At 44.6% G+C, this 15,385-nt stretch overlaps 1 protein-coding gene across 2 annotated transcripts in view; it reads left to right on the top strand.

Moving 5' to 3' along the window:
• Nucleotides 1–15,385, top strand: part of GBE1 (1,4-alpha-glucan branching enzyme 1) — a 114,166-nt gene that overhangs the window by 11,515 nt on the left and 87,266 nt on the right. For both annotated transcript variants that reach the window (XM_066599141.1, XM_066599142.1), the window contains exon 3: nucleotides 7,783–7,952. In XM_066599141.1, coding sequence (XP_066455238.1) covers nucleotides 7,783–7,952 — 170 coding nt within the window. The remainder of the gene's footprint in view (nucleotides 1–7,782; nucleotides 7,953–15,385) is intronic.

The following is a 15,385-nucleotide window of genomic DNA, read 5'->3' as shown; positions in this document are numbered from 1 at the left end:
TTCGTTCAGCTGATTGCCGATGCTGCTGTAGCTATGGGTAGCTCAGGAAGCAGATTGTGCTGCCTGTAGCGCAGTGGTCCGAGTTGGTGCTGTAGGTGCCATTAAATACGAACCCGGGCTGCTGCGCTACGTTCAGCACAATCTGCTTACAACGCCAACTATAGCAGCATAAGGAATTGACAGGGAACCTAAGTGGTCGACCATCGCCAATCCTCTATTGTGGACTTATCCAGCGGGTAGGTCCTCAATACAAAAATCTAAAAAAAACCACTTTTACTGCTATGTGTGAATTCGCATGAAAATTCTGTTTGTTTTTTTTGTGCCATGCCTGCACGATCAGCCTTGGTAGTCGTTCAACTGGCTGTTTACTGTGAATCTCTGGTCCGATTCACCTCCATGCTCTGAGTGATCATGTTTATACACAGCAGTGATTATCGCGGGGACCGTCCGGTGCATCTGTGCCCAACAATTCTCCCATGTAAAAGGACCCTAAATTCAGCATGTAACTGTTTTTGACATGTTCCGCATTTTTGGACCTTCAGGTTACAAATTAAAGGCATTATACTGTGTGTTTGGTTGTATTTTTTTTCGCTATGTTTTTGGATGTGTCGTCTAGGAGGTCTTCCTGTTGGTCGTCTTATTTAACGCGTCGGTGTCCAAAGTGAAGGCTAGGCATTTCTTTTAGACGTCTTTCGGAAGAGAAGTAAAGGTCATTACTGGTGTGACTGCGGCTTGTAAGCCATGCATGTCTGTGTCTTATATTACATGAACTCTTAATATATTGCCCTACAACGCCTTTCATTATTAGCACGCTCGTTCTTGTATTACGTTGTTTCGTAATTGATTTTTAAAGGTCTGTTAATTTTAAAGGTTGCGGCTCCAGAGCCCGTTTCATTTACAAGTCCGTCAGATAGCCTTAAGTCTCGGACAAAGGTCACGATCCTGGCTACTACATGGCATTCTCCTTGTAAGACTCGGATGACAAAGCAGGTCTGTATTCTCTCTAAAAATAATGTCTTGTCTGCCTCTCCACCCCTCGTAATTGCTGCTGACCCGCGTCTGAATGAACGACCAGACAAGTTCCATTTATAAGTGACCTTGCTGTTGGCTGCGGTAAATAGATCGACACCGGGAGCTTTTAGAAATTGGATTAGAAACCAAATTAAAAAAACATTTGACTCTCTAAATTAAACAAATTGCAACAGTCTATATAAGTGGACGTGACATTATGGGGTCGCGGAGGCGGTCGCAATGTAGACTTGAGCACATTACTGCTTGGCCAAATCCTATTTCCAGTTATGGCTTTCGACTTGGGGATTTATTGTGATCCTAGATGGATTCACGCCAGATCTCCCCTAGCTTTATATTTTAAAGCTTGGAAGTTTTGGCTTTTGATTATGGTGAAAGTATTACTCAAATCTCTTACGGGGTTCCGAAAAAAAAAAGTACGGGGTTAGCAAAATTAAACTACTTCAACTCAGAGGCCTCGGGAGGGCGTTCTGCTGCTCCAAATGAGACGGAATTCTGACAATACCCACTTTAGGCAATGCACTCGCCATCTAAAAAAAAAAATTGCTAAAAAATTGTAGATAGGTGGCGCTGTAGCTATGCAAATACAGGGGAAATACAGTATTACTGGGCAGCCTTTCACTTGAATGGCTGTCTTGAAATACCACAATGGCAGATGGTTCACCAAAATAGGAGCTGCTCTCCTTTCTGAATCCTAGAAAGGGGTTTCCAAGACAAGAAAGATGGCCTAGTTCAAGCACTGCTTCTGCCCTCACTTTAGGATTGCAGCACTAATCTTGTGATTGGTGGGGGTCCAGCACTTGGACCTCCACCGACCAAAGTTATTCCCTATCCTGTGACCCAAACCTCATTAATGGAAAACTATCCTTTTACAGATTAACCGCCTATGTAGAGTGTAAGTTGTAAACTGGTCGAGCCTCTCGTAGTATTCGGAGTACTGTGGAGCCATGCACTTTTTATGTGTAGGTGTCCTACATCCAGCTGCATCCCGAAAATAATGACCTTAATCTACAGGATGGTTGGGAGTGGGCCACCGAGTCACTGAAGAAGAGCTGAAACTTCACCTGCTTTCCAATAGTTTTAACAACTGCAATCATTTTCTCTTGTTCTGTTGGTACTTGGATTGGAAGGTGGTGATGGTGTGTTACTGCAGCCTTGCCTGCCTCTATGCCAGGATCTTATTGCAGCCTCCACTGAATGGCCAATGATAAACCTTGATGTGATAATAAACCCCCACCTCTACCCACCCATGTCTCTGGCCAAGAGTCTCCCACTAAATTTAACTTTGTATCAAACCTCAGTAAAACCCTTTTCTCCTTGGCTTAATCTCTCTTAAGCTCTTGTTACCAGTACAAAATCGGTGGAGGTCTACCGCTCGGAATCCCTGCTGATTGGCTGTGCCGCTGTCACTATGGAAAGTGCAGGAAGCGCATCGCTCTGACAATAATGCAGTTGCTCGGTTTGCAATACCAACCTTGGTCAATGTGCTTCCCACAGTGCTAGTAATAAGCTGATTGGCAGGGATCTGAACAGCGGACCCCCTTGCTGATCATCTATTGATGACCTGTCCTGAGGATAGGTCATCAATGAAAAGCAAATCAAAAAAGTCACGGACCTCCCCTTTAACTTAATACAGGTACCTTTTTAAAACTTATAAAAGCAAACCTGAAACAGCAAAGAGATGGGTTACCCCCTTACACCTAACATTTTGTCCTAATCGCCTACCCCCCTGTCAACATGCTGGTCACATAAACATGGCTGCATTTGACTAGTTGCAAATATTCAATTTCCTCCTTTTTAAAGATCTGGTCTCTTTATTCTGTATAATAACATAGTAAAAAAAAACAAAAAAACTAAAAATAAATGGGAAATCCTTGTTTGGCGGCTTCTTCCCTTCCAGGTAGTGCGGTGCTTTATGAACTTTCTTTCCAGTCACGTTCCCCTCCACGGCGCTGCTACATGCTCTGCTGATTATCTTGGAAAAGGGCAACGCTGTAACTGTTCGACTGACCTTTCGGTTTATTTTCTCTTGTGTAATATGAAACATGGGCTAACAGCCCTCGTTGTCTGATTCTCACTTAATATTCCTCTTTTTCCCCACTCAAATTAAGATCTGTTTTACAGTATATGTGATGGAAACTATTTGTAATTCCTCCGTGTACGAGACACAATTCAATAACCATATTTCACACTTTCCCCGGATTCTTGGATCTTCACACTTTGCCTGTTTCCTCTAAACAACCTTTCATACTGGGTTTGTTTTCTGCGTCTCTTGACTCCTTTTTAGGTGTCCTTTTCGTTTTTTTTGTATATTTAATGCATTTATTGTTAAATACATATAAACTAAATTGGAGGGCAAGAGAAGGCATAGCAGAAATGTAAAGGAAGCTTTTATCTAGTGAATTGGTCTAGTGCATAGCGGTAATATTTAATCTCTTATACTCTGGTTGTCTCTCATTGTTTGCGGGTTTCACAGCCTAGACCCAGTGTTGTTCAGCATTTTTATAAATGATCTGGAGAAGGGAATTGATGGGAAACTGATCAAATTTGGCAACGACAGAGAGTTAGGAGGAATAGCTAACACTAGAGAAGAGAGGGAGAGTTTTCAAAAAGATCTAGAAAAGCTTGCACAGTGGGCAGCAACTAACAGAATGGTATTTAACAAGGATAAATGCAAAGTTGTACATCTGGGCAAGAAAGATGAAAAAAGCACATACAGAATGGGAGGAATTGAGCTAAGCAGCAGCACATGTGAAAAAGACTTGGGTATACTAATAGATCATAGACTGAACATGAGTCAACAATGTGATGCAGCAGCCAAAAAGGCAAACACAATTCTGAGATGTATTAAGAGAAGCATAGAGTCTAGATCACGTGAGGTAATTATCCCTCTCTACTCTTCCTTAGTTAGACCTCATCTGGAATACTGTGTCCAGTTCTGGGCACCCCACTGTAAAAAAGACATAGACAAACTGGAGCAGGTTCAGAGAAGAGTTGCCAAGATGGTGAGTGTCCTATGAGGAACGGTTAAATGATCTGTGAATGTTTAGCTTGCAGAAGAGAAGGCTGAGAGGAGACTTAATAGCTTTCTACAAATATCTGAAGGGCTGTCACAGTGCAGAGGGATTAGCCCTATTCTCATTTGCACAAGGAAAGAGTAGAAGCAATGGGATGAAACTGAAAGGGAGGAGACACAGATTAGATATTAGACAGTGAGGGGGATCAATGAGTGGAACAGGTTACCACAGGAGGTGGGAAGTTCTCCTTCAATGGAAGTCTTCAAACTCAGGCTGGACAGACATCTGTCTGGGATGATTTAGTGAATCGTGCACTGAGCAGGGGGTTGGACCAGATGACCCTGGAGGTCCTTTCAAACTCTACCATTCTAGGATGGAACAAATTTTAAAGTGCCTGACGACTATTTTTATGCCGGCTAAACGACAAGGGAACAAATTTTCTCCCATTAATTCATCTGCTCATCCAGAGTGAGGGAGCCCCAGAATGCCTCATATTACATACTTTTTAAGCAGGCAGCCAGAGCTGAGGGGGAACTCGTGAACATGTAGTGTTCCGGGAAATACTCTTCATCCCTTAACAAAATGGTGACAAGACTGAATAATCCTGTTGCCATTTGCAAAACCTTAGTTGCTTTGGTGATTTGAAGCCCTATAATCTGTTAGACCGATAATCAAGGACTATATTGACTTGCATTTGTATGAATGGTGGTTGTGAGGTTGATTGTTTATATGGCGCAGAGTACTAAGGCAGCAGAATGCAGTCCTAAGCTCTCACTCACGACCTGAAGGTTACGAGTTCAATCTCCGCAGGGTTCAGGTAGCCAGCTCAATGTTGACTCAGCCTTCCATCCTTCCGAGGTCGGTAACATGAGAACCCAGCTTGGTGTAGGGCATAATAGACAAATTACCTGAAAGCGCTACGAAATAGTTGGTGCTATACAAATAACAAGTCCCCCGTATACTGTGTAACATAACATGATAAAGTGTTCCTCCGTTGTATTTTTTTTGCCTTATCTGGGTAATATTCGCATCCACATTCTTTAGTCACAAGGCTGTGCCAGATCGATTATGCAACAGATCCAGAAGGTGCCCAGTGGACTTATAATGGGGTTCCTCTGAGTTCTGTTGAGGTCCTAGTTGTCATGAGACTGTGTTGCATGCGGTGCGCTACTTCTAACATGAGCGGTGTAATTGTGGACATAGCCCCCGGCGCAGATCTGATCGTAGCCCTACGGCTAATGGTATCGAGTTCTTGTTAGATGGTAACAAATTTGTTTACAGTGAAATGTCTGATAGAACAGACGTTTCCCATAAAGACAATTTTCTGGCTGCGTAGATTTGATGGGTATAGAGGATGCGAGTGTATTACCTCATTGTAACTTGTGCTGCTTGTAAATCGATTGTGCTGATTGCAAACTCTTATTTCTAAAATTGCAAAACCAAATTAGAAACCATGAGAACAAGTAATTTTGTGCAGATTGATTTTCACCCACATGAATGTCCTGGTTGATTTGGTGTCAAGTTACCTAAGGGGGATGAATTAAATAATTGAAATTCTCTGAAGTCTCCGGACGAGGTGGTAATCTGCATATTATAGGCAGTTAATGGTTAAAAAGTGCGTGTTTTTTGGTTTCTGCTGAAATAAAAAAAACTGATTGTAGAGGCTGAAATGCCTTTTTTTTTTTTTTTTTTTTACTATGTATCATTATAGCAGGTTTGTTTGAAATCTATTAGAAACTTTCTATGTGGATTGAAATAGGAAATTGCTCCAGTTCTTGGGCAGGTTTTATTTTTACAGTGTGCAAGGTACAAAAATGACTTTCCATCGGTCAGTATGATTGACATTGTGGGTTGTTTTTTTGTATGGTGGGCTGTAGTTTCCATACTTTGGGTCCATGAGACCTAGTATAAAAACAAATTAAAAAAGATTTTTGGGGTAACTAAAGTGCAATTCTGAATTGTGTATTTTTTTTTTTTGAGTTTGGACGCAGTGAAAAATTTTTGCTTTTTTATTATTTTTTTTTATGCATATATTGTGGCGGGTTGAATGAACTATTAAAGACTATTGTGCATGAAACATCCACACACAGATATCTTACCAAGTCCCTGCAGTAAAGTGATGCACTTCTCCCACTTGTTGCATTTAGCTTTCTTTCTCATGCATTTAGAAAGCCTTGGTGTTGGTGGTTTTTTTTTTTTTTTTTTTTGGTTTTTTTTTTTTTCTTTTCCAGCACTGATCAGCTGGTCTCTCATGAATGCCCCTCTTCTTTTAGAGGCTGTGTAGCATAACTACAGTTATTCAATACTATGTGGCTATCTTCTCCTCGGTATTATTGTATCTTGATGCCACCGGAAGCTAGGGGCTTGACAGGAGGAACGCCCCCCTCACACCCCTAGCTCCCGATGGGGTCAACAGTTGAAGGTCCTGGAAGGTGCTAAACTGCTTTAACCCCCTGCGCTGTGGGCTCCCTGCTGTCCACCGTAATGTGATACATATCGGGGGGGGGGGGGGGGGGCTGGGGGTTGGTGGAGCACCTTCTGCTGTGTCGGCGGTAAATCCGCTTCACAGAACTCTGTCCCCCCTCATGGCGGCCCTGCTCTGCGGTTCTACACAGAGCGGGGTGCCGCCTTCTGGTCCGCCGCCGGGTAAGCAGTTTTCAGCTGGGACCTTCCTTCAGGGCCGGGACAACAGGGAGCAAATACAACGGAAGCAGGGACCTAACACTCAGCGGCGGCGGGGATGGCAAGAGATACTTACAGCACCAGCGGGTAACTTCCATCAGCAAAGCGAGCCCGGAACACCAGCAGATTAGTGGGCTGGACCTGCAGGGAAGCGTTGTCTGCAGCCAATGAGGTACAGGGGGTGTCACCACCCCTGTCAGTCTTGTCTCCACCAGGACTTCCTGGTGGCATCAAGATACAATAATACCCTCCTCCTCTCGGTATAGCTGCTGGTCCCGTTCTCCCTCGTTGCTAGGTACAAAAAATTCACCTGGAGTAAATTACAGCCCTCTGTAATAGTAGCTTTTGCTGTTGTCTGTCCTCCTGATCTCCTTATGCTTCCCTGGGGTTGTCATAGAGCCCTCTGTTATAGTAGCTTTCTCTGCTCTGTCCTCCTGATCTCTCCCATCAGCCCTTGGCCCTGCATGCAGCCCTGTGTTGTAACTCAGTAGAAAGGCAGTGACTGCATGTTCACAACAGGTGATCGGGCTAGAGGAGGAACTGTCCCATTACTCTGACTCAATTTGCTAACATTTCAGTCCTCCGGTCTGCAGTGCCTTGAAAAACAAACGTTTAATGAAGCCAAAAAGGGTACATAGCCTTTTAACTACCTATCCTCGTTTGTCCACTGCCCATTAATCTGGCAATTAGCTCGTCGCTGTGACCCTGCGCTAGTTTACAGACCAGATACGTTGCTTGAATCGTACAGCTCCGTATACACAACAGTGGCGCTGGATGGTATTGCAGTAACAGGTTCTATGTATTTTAATAGAAACTGTGCCTGCAATATCATCCCAGGCCACTGCAGTGTGAACAGTGCTGTGTGTTTCTAGCATCACATTGGGTCTGTATAGCCCTGCAATCAGTTGATTGTAGGAGGTCCCAGTTGATGTACCCTTGGCACCCAACTACTGATGGCCTATCCGGAGGATAGATAATCTATAGTTCAGTTTTAGAAGACCCCATTTAAGTCTTGAAAACATCTGTGTATTCATTATCCCTCTTTTCTTTGAAGGTATGCTTTATTTCAAGAGCTTTTGAACAAACTTGAAGGGTTTGAAGGGGGCCTGGAAAAGTTCTCCCGAAGTTATCAATCCTTTGGTATACACACTCAGCCGGATGGAGGGATCTACTGTAAAGAATGGGCCCCGGGTGCTGAAGCCGTCTTCCTTACTGGAGATTTCAGTGAGTATAGAGGTCAACTTTAATATCTGCAAGCGTGACGCTTAATGGCTGCTATTTGTGCTCCACTTTAAAGGGCTTTATGTGCAGAGGGCATGAAGGGGTTATAGATAACCTACGGCCTCGTTCCCAGAGGGCATGAAGGGGTTATAGATAACCTACGGCCTCGTTCCCAGAGGGCATGAAGGGGTTATAGATAACCTACGGCCTCGTTCCCAGAGGGCATGATGGGGTTATAGATAACCTACGGTCTCATTCAGAGAGGGCATGAAGAGGTTCTAAATGACCTATGGTCTCGTTCCCAGAGGACATGAAGGGGTTATAGATAACCTACGGTCTCATTCAGAGAGGGCATGAAGAGGTTGTAAATAACCTACGGTCTCGTTCCCAGAGGGCATGAAGAGGTTGTAAATAACCTACAGTCTCGTTCCCAGAGGGCATGAAGGGGTTATAAATAACCTACGGTCTCATTCAGAGAGGGCATGAAGGGGTTATAGATAACCTACGGTCTCGTTCCCAGAGGGCAAGAAGGGGTTATAGATAACAGTCTCATTCAGAGAGGGCATGAAGAGGTTCTAAATAACCTACGGTCTCGTTCCCAGAGGACATGAAGGGGTTATAGATAACCTACGGCCTTGTTCCCAGAGGGCATGAAGGGGTTATAGATAACCTACGGTCTCGTTCCCAGAGGGAATGAAGAGGTTCTAAATAACCTACGGTCTCGTTCCCAGAGGGCATGAAGGGGTTATAGATAACCTACGGCCTTGTTCCCAGAGGGCATGAAGGGGTTATAGATAACCTACGGCCTTGTTCCCAGAGGGCATGAAGGGGTTATAGATAACCTACGGCCTTGTTCCCAGAGGGCATGAAGGGGTTATAGATAACCTACGGCCTCGTTCCCAGAGGGCATGAAGGGGTTAAAGATAACCTACGGCCTCGTTCCCAGAGGGCATGAAGGGGTTTATAGATAACCTACGGCCTCGTTCCCAGAGGGCATGAAGGGGTTTATAGATAACCTACGGCCTCGTTCCCAGAGGGCATGAAGTGGTTTATAGATAACCTACGGCCTCGTTCCCAGAGGGCATGAAGGGGTTTATAGATAACCTACGGCCTCGTTCCCAGAGGGCATGAAGGGGTTTATAGATAACCTACGGCCTCGTTCCCAGAGGGCATGAAGGGGTTTATAGATAACCTACGGCCTCGTTCCCAGAGGGCATGAAGGGGTTTATAGATAACCTACGGCCTCGTTCCCAGAGGGCATGAAGGGGTTTATAGATAACCTACGGCCTCGTTCCCAGAGGGCATGAAGGGGTTTATAGATAACCTACGGCCTCGTTCCCAGAGGGCATGAAGGGGTTTATAGATAACCTACGGCCTCGTTCCCAGAGGGCATGAAGGGGTTTATAGATAACCTACGGCCTCGTTCCCACGAGCGTGTGCGATTGCTATTAGTCTGTTGGACATCCGTATGCATTGCGTGTCTGGGGTTTTGTTTTAACACCTCTGTGCCCACTTCTCCCTTCATTCCTAAGCCGTAATCGGGGAAGCGCAGCACATTTGGATGCCATCCTTGTGAGCTCCATTTTTGCTTCCTCTCATTGACTTGAATAGGAGGAAAATGGATCAGAATGTGTGTGAATATGCTCATTAATTTTAACTTTTAACGACCAGGGCGTGATGGGTCGTAAAGGACCAGACACTTTTTAGGGATTTTACCCATGTGGTGGTTTTACTGCCCTATTTTTATTTTTTTTTCTTCAGCCACCAAAATCATATATTTACTGCTTTTTTTTCCCCTGTCATTATATAGTTTTTTTATATCTACTAACTACTATTTATTTTTTTTTCTTCACACTTTTCTACTGTAGCTGGGACAGCCGTAGAAGTCCTAGCTATAGGTCAAAACATACCCCAATGGTAAGAAAAGTCACTAACAGAGCTGATCAGGGTCTGCTAGAATCCTGCAGCTCTGCTGTAACGGAGGGCACTCGGCGGTCATGTAATCGCTGAGTCAAGTAGCAGAAGTAATACTTTCTCTCTTTGCTACATAGTGCTCATTGACTGCTATGTAGTCTGCGAAGGAGAAGGCAAAAAAGGTTAAAAACAAACACATCTCCCTTCTCGTCTGAGTCCTCAGCTGTTTCTGACTGCTGAGAACCCATCCTGTTTCTGTTTGATTGCAGGAGGACACTTTAATCCTGCGCCGTACTTCTGCTATTGACCAGGATTAAAGCCCAGGAGCAAGTGCGGTATGTGTACGACGCTTGTTTCTTAAGGGGACTGCTCTGTCAGTTACACACCCAGCCGGTACACGGACTAAAAATATACCCGTGTGAGTAAACCCAAGTCCCCTGCCAGTGCAGTGCCGTGCCGATGCTCCTGTGCTTACCGACGATCTATATGTAATGTTGACTGCAGCAATGATGATCGGTATACACCTCTGACTGCTGCTAGCTGCTGACCTTAGTAGTATATAGCCAGCGATTGGCTGCAGCAGTCAATGGAAACAAATCAATGGGAGCGATGCCTCCTATTACACTCCTGGTTCCTCATTGCGGTCAGAAATGGTAGTATAATAGGAGGCATCCCTTCCATTGCTTTCAATGACAGCGGGCCAGAGAATCAGCGGATCAGTGGGGATCCTGAGTGGCGGACCCTCGCTGATTGATAGATGGTGATAAGTAAAAGAAAGGAGTACACATACAAAGAAATACCAACATGTATTTGGTATTTCCAAATACCAAACATGTACCAAGATGTGGTCCACAGTGCTGAAGCCGAGACACACGCCCAGACGCTGTGAACGAAGCTTGACGTTGGCCTTCAGTGTTGCTGAAGAAGAGGCATTTCACTGCTTCAAAACGTGATTTATATGCTGGCATTATACATTAAAATCGAGAAGGCCATCAACTATTTGATGAGCTATCCTGAGGGGGTAGGTCATCATTAGTGAAAGCCCGGAATACCCCCTTGAAGTGCCAAAAAGCATGTTGCATCCCAAAAAAATTGAAGCTGCTGTACTTTTTTGAATCTTATTACAAGTTTTGCTGATATATATATAATTTTTTTTTTCTATTCACTTTGTTCCAACCCAATTTGATGGCAATTAGTGATGTTTTTAGTCTTTTGTTTGTTTTTGCCTTTTTTCTTTAATATATACAAAACTTTCCGCGAGTCACAAAACTGTGAGAATGCAGCGATACTCTTTCAAGTCGAGTTGATTTCTGAAAATAATTAAGCAAATGAACCATATTTAATCTATTTGTTTGTACAGTAGTGTAGATTACGGTTCAACTAAATCTGAAACTGATTTATGATCAAAGTAAAATGTGCAGTACAATTATTGTTCTAAACTAATCTGTTAGACAACGCGCTCCAGAAAATGATAATGATAATAAAACAACCTCTTCTTCTCATTATGAATTGCGATGGTGTTTTGTAGACTGGAAAAATAGGTTCTATAAAACAATAGCCAAGTTTTCCTTGCAGTAGGTATTTGAAGTACCCTCCAGGGCCACCTTGTCTTTAATTTGCGACTTTGGTCTTAGTTAAATTGTAATACTCATTAAAATTCCCAAAATGTGTTACAGAGTATCGTACCGAAGGGATAAACAATGAAATGAGTGACAGGTTATCAGGCTTGATTGTTATTTGGGGGGTCATTTTCGTTATATTAACAGTCTGTACCGATTTATCCTTCCTTTCCTCTTGACTCAACGTATCCTGCGGTGTGTGGCAAAGATGACCAGCTTTTGAGGGGTGTCGGAGATGTACAGAGTACTGACCACTTTATTATAGACCCCGGCCCTTTCACAGTTTCACTGTATGGAAATTAGAGCTGTGACCCCCGGAGTGCAGATGCAGCAGGAACGCAAGAGAAGTTTTTTGTGGATCGGATTCGGTGTGAATCTACATTTAGATGAGAGAATCCAGGGATCGGAGTGACTTCCAACGAGGCCCGGTCATCGGTGCTAGACTAGCCGGGGCTAAGACTTCACTGCCAACCTTGTCGGGTTTTCTTGTGTAGCGGTGTGGAGAGTATATCAAGAATGGCACAATCAATGAAAAACATCCAGGTACCATGTGGACGGAAACAACTGATCACCGACAGAGGAAGAGGCTGGGAATTCTTTCGATGAACAGTTGCTGCCCAATCAAGTCAATTACAACCGAGTGTGGCACTGGTGCTCCAAGTCTAGAGAGGTATTGTCTCTTCTCGGGTAGAGCACCTTGAAGGTGGGTGAGGAGACTCATAAGCTCAATGCATGTTCCTCTGGGTCCTATGCAAATAATGAAATTGGAACTATACATCCGCAGCGCCACCTATTGGATGGAAGCATTCCTGCAAATCAATGTTCAACCCTTTATACAGATCTTAACAAAGATTGGGAGTGTATGGATTCTGGCTTGGTTTTCAATTCCCAATCTTTAAGATGTGTATAAAGAATCAAACATTGATTTGCTGAAATGCTGCCATCCAATAGGTGGCGCTGCAGTGGTATTCTATCTTCCTTATTCACTGGTGCTCCAATTAACACAAGCAGCGTAAATCGAGGACCCCTTCCTGTCTGCTGATCAGAACTTCTATCCAGTCTGCAGAAACTACAAGAAGCTTCCTGTCCACGTGGGCCGGCGTTTCTGCAGAATGATTTTAACAGTTAGAGTGGAATCTACATCACAAGGAATTGCTACATTCTGAAGGCCAAAAGAGGTGCAACTTGACTTGCAACGAGATGGGGGGGCTCTAATAAAAAGCGGTCATGTAGTGCATATGACATGGCGTTCTCTAGACCATCAGGTATTGCATTGGGTGTAAATAAAACAGAAGAAAATAAGGGATTCGTGTGCCAACTTCCTCTTTAAATTGTGCAATTTTGTAAATATCGATCTGCTCAACTTAATGCACAACACTAGAGAAAAAAAGCTAATGAGGTGGGGGGCAAAACAAACAAACAAAAAACAGCATGTATGTATGCATGCACATATTTATAATATGTTCAACGTCTAAGGCCGGCTGCACACGGCCGTGACGGGCTCCGCCGCGGAATTCCACGCCGTCACGGCGCCCCCCAGAGACCCCATACTTACCTGCGGATCCGGAGTCCTTCGTCCTGCATGACGCTTCGGCGCGCATGCGACGCGCCGGCCGGGGAAGCGGTGTCATTGACTGCAATGGAAGCCGTCCACGCATACACCCGCGGCAAATAGAGCATGCTGCGGGTGAGGACGGGTGATTTCACGGTGCGGAATTCACCGGTGTTTGTAAATGCTGGCAAAGACTACATACAGGCGATAAATTTACTGTGCATGCCCGTGTATCTTTCCCCCCCCCCCCTCACTCTGCTTCATAGTGGGGTTGTGTCTGAAATCGGTGCCCATAAGCAATGTGTTGCGTATGGACAGCGTTTGCATTAGATGCCTATAAAAATGTATAGGGCTCCCGCTGCCTGATACATAGAGCTTGCTGCAGGCTATTTCTAGTGTGTATCTACACGGTGTCTACACACTTGTGCATGGATCAATGAAAGTCCATTGACTCCATTCACCACGTATTACATGGCAGTGATGCTTATCTCTTCTACTTCTAAGACGGAGATCAAAAAGTGAAGGAAGCCGTTGTCTCATGCTCATTGAAGTCTATGACCACAGAACGAGATCAGCAGAGGATCGCACAGGCGTGACTAGAGCAGCTAATGGAGAGCTATTTTCTGTGTTACAACTACTAGAATATGATAGAAAGAAGACAGAAGGTGTGTGTCGATCAGTAGGTGACCGTGTTGTATAGTGTGTGTGTGTGTGTGTGTGTGTGTGTGTGTGTGTGTGTCGATCAGTAGGTGACAGTGTTGTGTGTGTGTGTGTCGATCAGTAGGTGACAGTGTTGTGTGTGTGTGTGTGTGTCGATCAGTAGGTGACAGTGTTTGTGTGTGTGTCGATCAGTAGGTGACAGTGTTTGTGTGTGTGTGTGTCGATCAGTAGGTGACAGTGGTGTTTGTGTGTGTGTGTGTGTCGATCAGTAGGTGACAGTGGTGTGTGTGTGTGTGTGTGTGTGTCGATCAGTAGGTGACAGTGGTGTGTGTGTGTGTGTCGATCAGTAGGTGACAGTGGTGTGTGTGTGTGTGTGTGTGTGTGTCGATCAGTAGGTGACAGTGTTGTGTGTGTGTGTGTGTGTGTGTGTCGATCAGTAGGTGACAGTGTTGTGTGTGTGTGTGTGTGTGTGTGTGTGTGTCGATCAGTAGGTGACAGTGTTGTGTGTATGTGTGTGTCGATCAGTAGGTGACAGTGTTTGTGTGTGTGTGTGTGTGTCGATCAGTAGGTGACAGTGTTTGTGTGTGTGTGTGTCGATCAGTAGGTGACAGTGTTTGTGTGTGTGTGTGTCGATCAGTAGGTGACAGTGTTTGTGTGTGTGTGTGTCGATCAGTAGGTGACAGTGGTGTGTGTGTGTGTGTGTGTGTGTGTGTGTGTGTGTGTGTGTGTCGATCAGTAGGTGACAGTGTTGTGTGTGTGTGTGTGTGTGTGTGTCGATCAGTAGGTGACAGTGTTGTGTGTATGTGTGTGTCGATCAGTAGGTGACAGTGTTTGTGTGTGTGTGTGTGTGTGTGTGTGTGTGTCGATCAGTAGGTGACAGTGTTTGTGTGTGTGTGTGTCGATCAGTAGGTGACAGTGTTTGTGTGTGTGTGTGTCGATCAGTAGGTGACAGTGTTTGTGTGTGTGTGTGTCGATCAGTAGGTGACAGTGGTGTGTGTGTGTGTGTGTGTGTGTGTGTGTGTGTGTGTGTGTGTGTGTCGATCAGTAGGTGACGGTGTTGTATAGTGTGCTCCCCTTCCTCTGTGCTTAGCCAGACACAACACTGTAAGAAGCTTGGATTAAGGTTATTAGCACCAGGAGCCTGCTGCCTTCCCTTTGCTCTGTCGGATAGTCCATCCTGAGGTCAGTAAGGTGCCATAGATGGATAAATCAAGTCAACGGATTCCGCTACTCCACAGTAGCGCCGTCCCCCATTTACAGCATACACATAGACTTGGTTGAAACAAAACACAAACTATACGTTTTCCTGCTGGGGGATGATTATCCAAGTGCCAGCCCTTGTGAACGTCTGCGTTGCCAGGATATGGCAGTCTATTCTTTTTATTGAATGCTGGCATCAGCTACCTGTCAGCTGAACTTGATGAAGCACCCAGTGTGGAATCTAAGCATGTAGTTTCTATGCCTGTTTTCAACAAAGTCTGTGTGTGCTGTAAATGGTGCAAGAGTTCCTGGATGTGGAGTGACACAGTCCACAACTTGATTTATCGGTCTATGACAGCTACTGGAATCGCATCTGCACTGCTCAGTCCTGTATAGGGTCTTCCATGATGATCTGTGTGCGCTACAGATAAGACTATATCTGTCTTTTCCATATGCACAGTGTATAGAACACTGAATTATCAGCTTGACTG

The sequence above is a fragment of the Eleutherodactylus coqui genome, chromosome 4, assembly GCF_035609145.1.
Source record: "Eleutherodactylus coqui strain aEleCoq1 chromosome 4, aEleCoq1.hap1, whole genome shotgun sequence".
NCBI lineage: Eukaryota > Metazoa > Chordata > Amphibia > Anura > Eleutherodactylidae > Eleutherodactylus > Eleutherodactylus coqui.
Note: the sequence above shows the minus strand (reverse complement) of the source record. Positions and strands in the feature narration are given on the sequence as shown.